The sequence below is a fragment of the Cetorhinus maximus genome, chromosome 9 (genome assembly GCF_964194155.1).
Source record: "Cetorhinus maximus chromosome 9, sCetMax3.hap1.1, whole genome shotgun sequence".
Classification (NCBI taxonomy): Eukaryota; Metazoa; Chordata; class Chondrichthyes; order Lamniformes; family Cetorhinidae; genus Cetorhinus; species Cetorhinus maximus.
The window spans coordinates 63856888-63869456 of NC_135887.1; the positions used below are offsets into that span (position 1 = coordinate 63856888).

At 48.4% G+C, this 12569-nt stretch overlaps 1 protein-coding gene across 1 annotated transcript in view; it reads left to right on the forward strand.

Annotated features, from left to right (window-relative positions):
- LOC144684694 (AP-2 complex subunit alpha-2-like) overlaps nt 1–12569 on the forward strand; it is a 103821-nt gene that overhangs the window by 52256 nt on the left and 38996 nt on the right. Inside the window, exon 14 of the mRNA XM_078548817.1 lies at nt 12131–12298. Within this exon, the coding sequence (XP_078404943.1) occupies nt 12131–12298 (168 nt within the window). The remainder of the gene's footprint in view (nt 1–12130; nt 12299–12569) is intronic.

Sequence of the window (12569 nt, forward strand, 5' to 3'; positions counted from 1 at the left end):
CTGTTTAGCCGTTCTTGATAAGTCAACCCCTTCATCCCAGGAATCAGCTTGGTGAACCTCTTTTGAACTGCCTCCAATGCCAGTATATTCTTTCTTAAATATGGGGACCACAACTATACACAGTACTCCAGGTGCTGCCTCACCAACACCCTTTACAGTTGTAACAAGACTTTCCTATTTTTAAACTATGACCACCTAGTAATACAGGCCAAAATTCCATTTGCCTTCTTAATTACTTGTTGCACTTGCATGCTAACTTTTTGTGTTTCATGCACAGGAACATCCAGATCCCTCTGTGCTGCACATTTTTGGAGTCTCTCTCCATTTAAATAATAGTCTGCCTTTTGATTCTTCCTACCAAAGTGCATGACCTCACACTTCCCTACATTAAACTCCATCTGCTAAGTTTTTGCCCACTCAATCTGTCTATATCCCCATGCAGATTCCTTATGTCCTTATCACAACATGCCCTCCCACCTATTTTTGTATCATCAGCAAGTTTGGATACATTACACTCTGCCCCCTCCTCCAAGTCATTAATATAGATAGGAAATAATTGAGGCCCTAGGACTGATCCTTGTGGCACTCGACTAGTTACGTCTTTCCATCCTGTAAAAGACCCATTAATCCCGACTCTGTCTTCTGTGTGTTAATGAATCCTCAATCCATGCGCTCCTATCTTGTGCAACAACCAATTTTATGTGGCACATTATCGAATGCCTTCTAGAAATCCGAATACACTACATCTACTGATTCCTCTTTATCAACTCTGCTTGTTATATCCTCAAAGAACTCTAGCAAATTTGTCAAACATGATTTTCCTTTCACAAAACCATGTTGACTCTGTTTGATTGTATTAAGCTTTTCCAAATAACCTGCTATTTCTTCCTTAATGATGGATTCTAACATTTTCCCAATGACAGACGTTAGGCTGACTGGCCTATAGTTTCCTGCTTTTTGTCTCCCTCCCTTCTTGAACAGGGGCGTCACAGTAGCAGTTTTCCAATCTGCTGGGACCCTCCCAGAATCCAGTGAGTTCTGGAATATTCCGATCACTTCCTTTAAAAACCTTGGATGCAGGCCATCGGGACCTGGCAACTTGTCTGCCTTTAGTCCCATTAGTTTGTCAAATACTTTGCCCCTCGTTGCAGAGTGTTACAAGATCTTTCCTTCCATTAGCTCCTTGATTATCTGATATCTTTGGGACGTTTATAGTGTCCTCCATTGTGAAGACCGATGCAAAATATTGGTTTAAATTATCTGCCACTTCCCTGTTCCCCGTTATCAATTCTCCAATCGCATCCTCCAAGGGTCCCACGCTTTCTTTGGCCACTCGCTTTTTATATACCCGTAGAAGCTCTTGCTGTTTGTTTTTATATTTCTTACCAATTTACTTTCATAATCAATTTTCTCCCTCTTTATTAGCTTTTTAGTCATCCGTTGCTGGCTCCTAAAAAAATTCCCAATCCTCTGGCCTACCACTAGTTTTCGCCGTTTTGCGTGCCTCAGTGTTTGTTCAGATACTCTGACACCTATGTTAACCACAGGTGGTTCATCCCTCTCATTGAATTGTTTTTGACCGGGATAAATTTTTGCTGAGCATAATGAAATACCCGCTTATATGTTTGCCACTGCTCATCCACTGACCTTCCTCTCAGTCTATTTTCCCAGCTCGCTTTAGATAACTCTTTCTTCATAACTCTGTAATTGTACTTATTTAAATTGAGGGCACTGGCTTGAGACCCGAGTTGCTCGCCCTCAAACTGAATTTGAAATTCTACCATGTTGTGATCACTACCCCCTAGAGGATCCTTAACTGCAATATCTCTTATTAATCCCCCCTCATTACACATTACTAGATCTAAAATAGCCTGTTCCTGGGTAGGTTCTGCAGCGTATTGCTCTAATCCCTGATGCACTCTACAAATTCGTCTTCCATGTTAACCCTGCCAATCTGATTTGTCCAGTCAATATGCAGATTAAAATCACCCAGGACAATTGTAGCGCCCTTCTTACCCACCTCCTTTATTTCCCAATTTATACTTTGTCGAACTGTGAGGCAACTCTTCGGGTGCCTTTAGACAAGCCCCACCCGTGACTTCTTCCCCTTGCTATTCCTTATTTCCACCCAACTGATTCCACATCACGATCTATTGCATCTATATCACTACTCACCGCCGCCCTGATACCTTCCTTTATTAACAAAGCTACCCCATCTCCTTTTCCTTTCTGCCTATTTTTGTGAAATGTCGAATACCCTTGAATATTGAGTTCCCAGTCTTGGTCACCCTGCAACCATGTCTCTGTAATAGCTATCAAGCCATATTCATTTATTTCTATTTGTGCCGTCAACTCATCTATCTTGTTACAAATACTGCATGCATTTGGATAAAGAGCCTTACGCTTCGACTTTTTACCATTATTACTCATTCTGGTTCTAACTTCTGCTGCACTCTTCTGCTTATATTTTCTGCCCCTTCCTGTCACACTTTGATTATCATTCGCCTCTTCACTACCCTGCACCTCTGCTCTCTTGTTTCTTTTTGATTTTTTAAACTTCCCTTCAATTGAACCCTCCCCCCCCCACTAATTAGTTTGAAGTTCTATCTACAACCCTAGCTGTACAATTCGCCAGGACACTGGTCTCAGCACGGTTCAGATAAAGCCCACCCCAATGGAACAGATCTCTCCTTCCCCAGTACTGGTGTCAGTGCTCCATGAATCGGAACCCATTTCTCCCACACCAATCTTTGAACCACGCATTTACCTCTCTAATCGTATTTACCCTATGCCACATGGCTCAGGTAGTAATATGGAGATTATTACTTTTGTGGTTCTGATTTTTAATTTAGCCCCGAGCTGCTCGTAGTCCCTTAGCAGAACGTCTTTCCTAGCCCTACTTATGTCATTGGTACCTATGTGGACCACGACAGCTGGACCCTTCTCCTCCCACTCCCAAGTTCCGCTCCAGCCCAGAAGAGATGTCCTTAACCTTGGCCACTAGGCATCACAGCCTTTGGGACTCTCTCTTTGCTGCAGAGAACTGTATCTATTCCTCTAACTATGCTATCCCCCATTACTAGTACATTTCTCTTTTCTCCCCCCACTTGAATGGCACCCTGTACCACAGTGCTGTGGTCAGTTCGCTCATTCTCCCTGCAGTCTGTGCCCTCGTCAACACCGGGAAAAAGGACCTTGTACCTGTTGAGCGGGGGCACTAGCTGAGGCTCCTTGAAAGCAAATTCTGGATCCTCATACCTGCCTCACTCGCAGTCACACCCTCGTATCCCTGACCACGGTCCAAATTTGAAGTAATTAATCTAAGTGGTGTGACTGTCTCCTGAAACACAGTGTCCAGGTAACTCTCCCCCTCCCTGATTTGTCACAGTGCTCGCAGCTGGGATCCCAGCTCATCAACCGAGTCAAAGTTCCTCGATCAGGCAGCACTTGCTGCAGATGCGGTCACCCTGGATCGCACCAGCTCGAAGTCCCTCAGCAGAAGAATGTCTTTCCTAATTCTGTGATTCTGTGATAATCCTCCACCACCTCTCACATGCTACAGGTGCAATACATTGCCTGCCCAGCCATTTCTATTCTATTTAATTAATTAATTTGGATGTTAAATATTTTAAAAGTGAATTTCTTAACTGTACTCTTCAGCTGTTATAAAGTCTCCTGATTTAAACTACTTGGCCAAGCAAAAGAGACACGGGGCAGAATTTTCTGTTTGACGTGCGGGGGGCGGGCCCCACATGTCAGCATGTAAAATGACGCGCAGTGACATTGGGCGAGCGTCCTAATGTCACCGCGCACCATCGCGATATTTCGATGGGCGGGCGTGCGATGAAGTTCGATGCGTGCCCGCCATTAATTAACGGGCTAGTTAAGGCCCTTAATTCGTCAATCGACTGCGATTTTCAGGTGCCCATGCGATCTTCGGGTCGGCGCACGGGCGCAATGGGCAGGCAGATAAGAGATTTTTCTATGAACCTCAGCCATGGGCGGGATAAGAGGGCCAAGTGGGCTCATCACTTTGCTTTGTGGGGTATTTATTGGAGAAAGTATTTTAAACTTGCCTGTGTGGACTGCAGCATCTAAAACAGCTGCTGACTCTGCCCTCCTGTTGGCCTCGATGACCTCGCGGTCGTCCTCTGGCCCGTGGAGCCTGTGCTGGGCTTGCCTGGGAGGGATCTGCCAGTTCCACAGCTGGCATCACCCCAGTCGTCGCAGCCTCACCTGATGAAGCGGTCACTGGGAGAGGGGCGGAGGAGTTGTCGCCCTCACTCGGAGCGCCGTGTGAGGAGCCCACAGATACGACAGGCAGCTGCTGCACCAATGTGAGGTTGCCTCAGAGCTCCCTGCTCACCGTCGATGGATGGGCAACAAGCTGGGAAGCTTGAAGCCCACATCATTTCTCACATTGGCACTGACCAGCTGTGGCCACTGGCGCTGTGAGGGCTTGCAGGTCCGAGCGTAACCCCTGGAAGACCTGATTGTTCTCCTGGAGGCCCCTCTCCACAAGAGTCGCCACTCTCTCCATGGAGGAAGCATGATGCTCTGCCACGAGGCTCATTGCATCAGTGATGCTCTGCGTGGACTCCTCCGCCACGGACACCAAGCGAAGCACAGCGTCATGTATCACTCTCAGATGCTCCCGCACACCCGGCCGCTTTTCCTGCAGCTGCTGCGTTGCGGATGACTCCAGAGGCACATCATCAGGCACCCACTGAACATCTGCCTGGTCCCCTACGGTCCTCTGACTGCTGGCGCCATCGGCACTCTCCGTTTCTGCCAGCTCCTCCAGTGATTGTGAAGTGCCCTCTCCACTGCGCCCAGGGACACTAGCCAATGTTCCAATGCCCACTGAGGTGCCAGTATCTGCGCTAGTGCCTGCCTCGCAGAAATGGTGTGACACAGGTAACACTTGAGGGCCCTCAGGTGTGAGAAGGGGCATTTGCAGTTCCTCCTGGCGGCCGTGCTCTGATGATGCTGAAATGAACAACAAGGACAGTGGATCAGTTAGCGTGCACACAGTGACACACTTCATCCCTTTTCCCCTGGCTCATTATGCGCTCAACCTTCCAGAACCTATGGAGACGAACATTGGTGGGGTGGCAAATAGTGAGGAGGAAAGCCTTACATTACAGGCGGATATAGACAGGCTAGTCAGATGGGCTGATGAATGCCAAATGGAATGTAATGTGGATAAGTGTGAGGTGATGCACTTGGGCAGGACGAACAAGGCATGGGAATACATGATGAATGGTAGGACTGTGGAAAGTAAGGAGGATCAGAGGGACCTTGCTGTGCATGTCAACAGGTCCCTTAAGGTTGCGGGACAGGTACATAAGGTATTTAAGAAGGCAAATGCCGTACTTGCCTTTATTAGCCGAGGCATAGAATATATGAGCGAGGAGATAATGTTCCAACTGCAGAAAATGCTGCCTAGGCCACAGCTATAGTTCTGCGTGCAGTTGTGAAATGCGCTTCACAGGAGGGATGTGATTGGAGTGGAGAGAGTGCAGAGGTCGCTGACCAGTGTGCTGGCTGGGCTGGAGAGTTTGACTTATGAGGAGAGCTAGCATAGACTGGGGTTATTTCCCCTGGAGCAGAGGAGATTGAGGGGTGACATGAATGAGGTGTATAAACTTATGAGGGGCATAGATAGGGTTGACAGAAAGGAACATTTCCCCTTGGTGGAGGGATCAATAACCAGGTGGCATAGATTTAAGGTAAGGGCATGAGGTTGACAGGGGATGTGATGAGCAACTTTTGCACACAGTGGGTGTTGGGAATGAGGAATGCACTGCCTGAAAAGGTGGTGGACGCAGAAACCCTCCTCACATGTAATAAGTATTTGGATGTGCAGTTGTGATGCCATGGCATACAAGGCTATGGGCATAGTGCTGGGAAGTGGGATTAGTAGACTTAGGTACGTGTTTGACCCGCACATCCTTGAAGGGCTAAAGGACCTTTTTCTATGGTCCACACCTCTGACACATACCACTCTGTGAATGAGCAATGTTGCAACAATAACAAATTAAACAATCATCTGTGCTATGTATGTTGGGAGGACATTGCAGATCTCAAACACCTGGCCGTTCCACCCTAGCCTCACCGACACCAATTGACCTGAGTGCATGGTGCCTCTCAAGCTCCAGGGCCTCCTGTTCGAAGCGGCTTAACATCATGAGGTGAGCCTGGCCGCCTCTAGTCCTCGAACGCTCTGACGCATTATGAGCATTCTTCTCCTGAGAAACAGAAAACACCATTCATTGCGGCAATTTGCACATGGACTTTGCATGCACACCCCAACCACAGTGGCCCATATTAGGCCTCCAGTGCCTCCTCTCCCCACTACTGCTGATCAGTCATACAAAGATAATACGCCTGCTCCCAACCCCTCCAATGGCTACCTTGGACACATTCTGCGTACATCACTTTAGGAAACACATGGTCTTTGCTCCCATAGCAAGGAGGCGCAACTACCTGCAGCGTCGAGGGCAGCAGATGGTTCTTGGCCATGACACCTTGAGGCTCCCCTTCCACCGTCTCATTACCGTGAATAGGACATGTGTTAAAGTTCTGAGCATGTGCCTAGCTGCATCTCCTGCAGGTTGCCCCCAGACTAATCATGTGCGACTAAGAGCAACGCATGGTGCGGGGGAGAACTCATCTCATGAACCACTCAGGCTGATCTAAGCACGGGCGCTATCTGCTTGCCCACCTAGCGTAGGAAAAATACCCAGCATAATTCAATGCAGTCTCAACAGTAAGACTTGGAATGGGGGAGGCGGGGGGGGGGCTGGTGCTCAAAGGCTAAGGCTACCTGCTGGGTTAAATGCCCAATGCCAACATGGTACTCACCCTTCCAGAGCGCAACAAATCGTTGATGCGCTTACGGCACTGGATCCAGGTGTGCCGCACCACGTCGTGGGAGCTCACCACCTCCGCCGCCATCTCCCATGCATGTTTGGTCATGTGGGGGGGGGTCTCCCCTCCTCCCATCCTGGGGGACCAACACCTCCTGCCGTGCTGCCACCTCCTTGAGGAGGGCAGCAAGGCATTCATCTGAAAAACGAGGGGTGCATTGGCCTACCCTGCAGCCTGCCCTGCTCCTGTGGCAGACCCTGCAGCCTGGCCTACTCCTCTGCCTTTCCCTCCAGCGTGCCCTGCTCAGCCGACCCCCTGCGGTGTGACCTGGAATTGGCCATTGTGAGCAGCCTACAGGAGGCTGCCAAGCCTTCTTTCAAACAGACTGCCGGGTCGCCATTGGACCCGGCAGTCTGTGCACACCCGCCGCCGCCCGCACACTCCCGCTATCCACGGGAGTCGGCAAATATGCTGGGCGGGCCTTAATTGGCCCACCTGCATAAAATGGCGGCGTGGGCCCAATCATGGGCGCCAATCGGGTCCAAGCTCACTCGCGCCCTCTCCAGCTTTGCCCACCCAAGAGGCAGAAATTTCTGAGATACTCACCAATGACCTACCTGATTTCCTTTGACGTCACACTTCGGCTCTGACAGGTAGAAACAGGTTGAAGGGGCTCTCTGCCGCTGGTTTTTATCTCCCACCGCTACTGCCCTTTTCATGCAGGTCCGCTCCCCGTGTGCTGGGCCTCTCTCTCTCTGCCGCTGGTTTTAGTCTCCCGCTGCTGCTGCCCTTCTCACACCGGTCCGCTCTCCCTGCCTGAACTCCTGCTCTCTCCTCGCTGTTTTGAACAGAAATTCTGGCTCTGCTCGCTGCTTTAAACTGATCTCCCGGCTCTCTCTTCACTGTTTAAAATTTAACTCTCTGTTCTCCTCTCTGTTTTAAATTGAACTCCGGGCTCTCTCCTCACTGTTTTAAACTGATCTCTGGGCTCTCTTCGGTGTTTTAAACTAAACTCCCGCTGTCCCCTCGCTATTTTAAACTGAGTTCCCGGCTCTCTTGCTGTTTTAAATGTAATTCGCAGCTCTCCTCGTTGTTTGAAACTGAACTCCCGGCTCTCTCCTCACTGTTTTAAACTGAACTCCTGGGTTGCATCACTGTTTTAAACTGAACCCCCGCTCTCTCCTCGCCATTTTAAACTGATCTCCCGGTTCTCCTCGCTGTTTTAAACTGATCTCATGGCTCTCTCTTCGCTGTTTTACACCGAACTCCTGGCTCTCTCCTCACTGCTTTAAATGGAACTCCTGGCTCTGTTCAATGTTTTAAATTGATCTCCCAGCTCTCCTCGCAGTTTTAAACTGATCTCCTGGCTCTCTCTTCACTGTTTTAAACTGATCTCCTGGTTCTCTCCTCGCTGATTTAAATTGAACTCACGGCTCTGTTCACTGTTTTAAACTGATCTCCCAGCTCTCCTCGCAGTTTTAAACTGATCTCCCGGCTCTCTCCTCGCTGTTTTAAACTGAACTGCTGCTCTCTCCTTGCTGTTTTGAACTGAACTACCGCTCTCTCCTTGCTGTATTAAGCGGAACTTTCGGCTCTCTCCTTGCTGTTTTAAACTGAATTCCCGGCTCTCTCCTCGCTGTTTTAAATTGATCTCACGGCTCTCTCCTCACTATTCTACACTGAACTCTTGGCTCTCCTCATTGTTTTAAACAGAGATCCTGGCTCCCCTTGCTGTTTTTAACTAATTTCAAGGTTCCCCTCGCTGTTGTAAGCTAATCTCATGGCTTGCCTCGCTGTTTTAAGCTGAACTCCCGGCTCTCTCCTCGCTGTTTTATACTGAACTCCCGGTTCTGTCCTCGCTGTTTTAAACTGAACTCCCGGCTCCCTCCTCGCTGTTTTATACTGAACTCCCGGTTCTCTTCTCGCTGTTTTAAACTGATCTCCCGGTTCTCTCCTCGCTGTTTTAAACTGAACTCATGGCTCTCTCCACGCTGTTTTAAATTGGACCCCTGCTCTCTCCTTGCTGTTTTGAACTGAACTGCCGCTCTCTCCTTGTTGTATTAAGCGGAACTCCCAGCTCTCTCCTCGCAGTTTTAAGCTGAATTCTTGGTTCTCTCCTCGCTGTTTTAAACTGAACTCCTGGCTCTCCCCTCGCTGTATTAAACTGATCTCCCGGCTCTCTTCTCGCTGTTTTAAACTGATCTCCTGGCTTTCTCCTCGCTGTTTTAAATGGAATTCCCGGCTCACCTCGCTGTTTTAAACTGAACTCCCACTCTCTCCTCGGCGTTTTAAACTGAACTCCCACTCTCTCCTTGTTATTTTAAATGGAATTCCCGGCTTGGACTCCTGTCTGCTAGCCCAAGGAGTGTCTCTACTCTCTGACTCCTGACTTCTAGCCCAAGGAGTGTCTCTACTCTCTGGCTCCTGACTGCTATCCCAAGGAGTGTCTCTACTCTGTGACTCCTGACTGCTAGCCCAAGGAGTGTCTCAACTTTCTGACTCCTGACTTCTGCCCAAGGAGTGTTTTTTTAAAATTCATTCAGGGGTGTGTGGGCTTCCCTGGCTGGGCCAGCATTTATAGCCCATCCCTAGTTGGCCTTGAGAAGGTGGTGGTGAGCTGCCTTCTTGAACCAATTCAGTCCATGTGCTGTAGGTACGCCCACAGTACCGATAGGGAGGGTGTTCCTGGATTTTGACCCAGCGACAGTGAAGGAACGGAGACACATCAGGGTAGTGAGTGACTTGGAGGGGAACTACCAGGTGGTTGTATTCCCATGTATCTGTTGCCCTCGTCCTTTTGGATGGTAATGGTCTTGGATTTGGAAGATACTGTCCAAGGAGCCTTTGGTGATTTCCTGCATTGCACCTTGTAGATGGTACACAACGCTGTTACTGTGTGTCGGTGCTGGAGGGAGTGAATGTTTGTGGATGTGAGCTGCTTCATCCTGGACGGTATTGAGCTTCTTGAGTGTTGTTGGAGCTGCATTCATCCAACCTACTAGCCCCAGACCAAAGACTTTGATTTTCAATGAGTTCCCCATTGCACTCATGACTGACGACTACATTGTTTCCCTTCCCAACCACACCTCCATGAGTGTCCATGTAACACATCCCTCGTGCCACACTAACACCCCTCTTTCCTATTCTACAGTGTGCGTGCATCTCCTCCTATTCATGTGGTATCCCATTTACCATCTTGTTTGTCAGTTTTTCTTGTTGGGTTCCAGCTTCCCACCCCTCAGTCTCCCCTCTGCCTGCTATTGTTCCCCCTCCTCCTCCACCCCCTTGAAAAGTCTTCCTACCCCCTGCCTTCCATTGATTCCCCTCCCCCTCCAACCCCTTGCTAAGCCTCCCTGCCTCTTTGCACCACGATCATGTATTCCCCCTCATACTAACCCCTTTCAAAAGCCTTCGTAGCCCTTTGCCCTCCCCGTGTGCTTGTCATCCTTGCCATTGCATCCCCCCCCCCCCCACCCCAGTGGGAATGCTCAGTCCTGCCTGAGTACTGCTGCATTGTGGTGTCCTTGTGACTACAGAGGCAGTCACTGGGAGCAGACCAACCCTATAAATCTCTATCGTCTACTTCCTACCTGTAGGAAACTCGTTCGAGTTACCAACAGTCACAGATTGCAACTCTTTTCGAGTACAATCACAGTTCTTGGTTTCCGGGAGTGGGACATGAACCCACAACCCTCTGATTCAAAGGCGAGGGTGCTATGAACTGAGCCACAGCTGACACACCCTATAGCCGCAACAGTCTGGCATTCCACTGGTATTGCAACAAGACTGGAGTAGCACTGTGGCAGGTAGGCTATGTATGTTGCATTCACCTCAAAGTCGTGAGTGAAGTGAAATCTGACTCCTCTCTTTTCACGCTACTCTTTTCAAACAAGATTTCCCACTGGCGTGAAGCAAGATTGGAAGGCAGCACGTGAGTCCAGCACACAGCTAATTTAATGAGCTTTCATGAGATGGTAATGAATGCAAATAGCATTCATGCTGCTAGTCAGCGGGATACCTGACCCACTGTTAACCCACCATCAGGAGCATTGCAAACTGTTTTCATGCCGGCGGGTTTCGGAATTTCTCACTTCCAGTTGATTCTTTGCTCCCGCCTGCCATGAAACTGACGGATAGGCAAATTCCACCCAGTGCTTTTTCAGAATGTTCTTAGCCCTTGAAGATGAACCATTGTCCGTGATCAAAACGCTCATGACAACACATACAGGGCAGGTGGCAGGTTTCTTTCCGAAAGTGCATTCGTAACCTGATGGGTTTTTACACCAATTCAGCAGTTTTGTGGTCTCCATTATTCTGTTACCAACTTTTTATCCCTGTTCTATTGAACTAACTGAATTCAAATTCATCAGTTACATTGGAATATGCATTCAGGCCTCTGGATTACTAGACCAGTAAAATAACCACAATGCTGTCATGCCTTTTGGTGCCTGGTTATAGTCGCCAACCTTCCTTTATTTTTGGCACGGTTTCTCATAGTTACTGTGGTCTGATCCTTTAATTCCCTTGATGACTGACTTGCTGATCGTTTTGCTGATTTTCATGTGTCTCATGCGTCCTTCAGAGTGTCAGTCCTGTTGATGAGGATATGCTGGGGAGCTGCCATTAGCTACTCAAGCAGTGGAAATGCAAGAGAGTATTTAGTTGTATTGAACCCACAGTTACGAACCGAGGATGAATATGACCACACTGTGCCCCAGGAGTAGAGTAAGCTGTGGGACCTGGGCTAGAAGGGAAAGGAACTATGGGACCTGGGACTGCATTTGGCAGCAGAAAGTTCCAAGACTGCACTGGGGAGTCAGAGGGAGGGGGCAGTTGGAGTCAGTACTGAAACTGGGGATTGAGTAGCAGAGAACAGTATCAGCTGGAGGATGAGCAGTGATAGTTTTGTCTAGAGTCTCTAAGTAGGCAGCAAACAGCAGGCACACAGGCTGGAGTTGGAGTCGAGTGGAAGAAGGGAGCTGTGTTTTCACTTGGTACCTTCCGCAGTATAATGATCAGGGTCCATGTGCTAAAGCTAACTGTAGTATTCTGACTGTTGTTCCAGCATAGACTGAGATCAAACCTTGTTATACAGAGCTCGGTAGACCACATCAGCTAAAAGGATTCCAGTCTTAGTGTAATGTTTACCAATTGGTATTTTAACATTTATTAGTTTTATCATGTTTTCACAGTAATTTGGTGAGCATGTTTGCAGAAGTCAAATGTCCTTAGAGCTGACTGATCTGATCCTTGCTAGGCAACTGTGTTGGAAGAGATGCCGCCATTTCCTGAGAGAGAATCTTCGATCCTGAACAAACTGAAAAAGAAGAAGGGATCCAGCACCCTGACTGACCTCGACGAGGCTAAAAAGGAGCAGAATGCTAATGTCAATGGCAACTCTGAACCCACTGTGGCGAACACCTTGGTATGTGCCTCATGTAGTATAATTGACACCCTGTGAGGCAGTAGTGGGTTCTCATATGTAGAATCATTAGAATGGTTAGCGTATTTAAGATCCAAAAACCGCTCGCTTTGCAAAAAATAATTTCCTCATGTCGCATCTGGTTCTTTTGCCAATCACTTTCAATCTGTGTCCTTGGTTTCTTGACCTTCCACCAATGGGAACAGTTTCTCCATATCTACTCTGTCCATAACCCTCATGATTTTGAATCTCTATCAAATCTCCTCTTAACCTT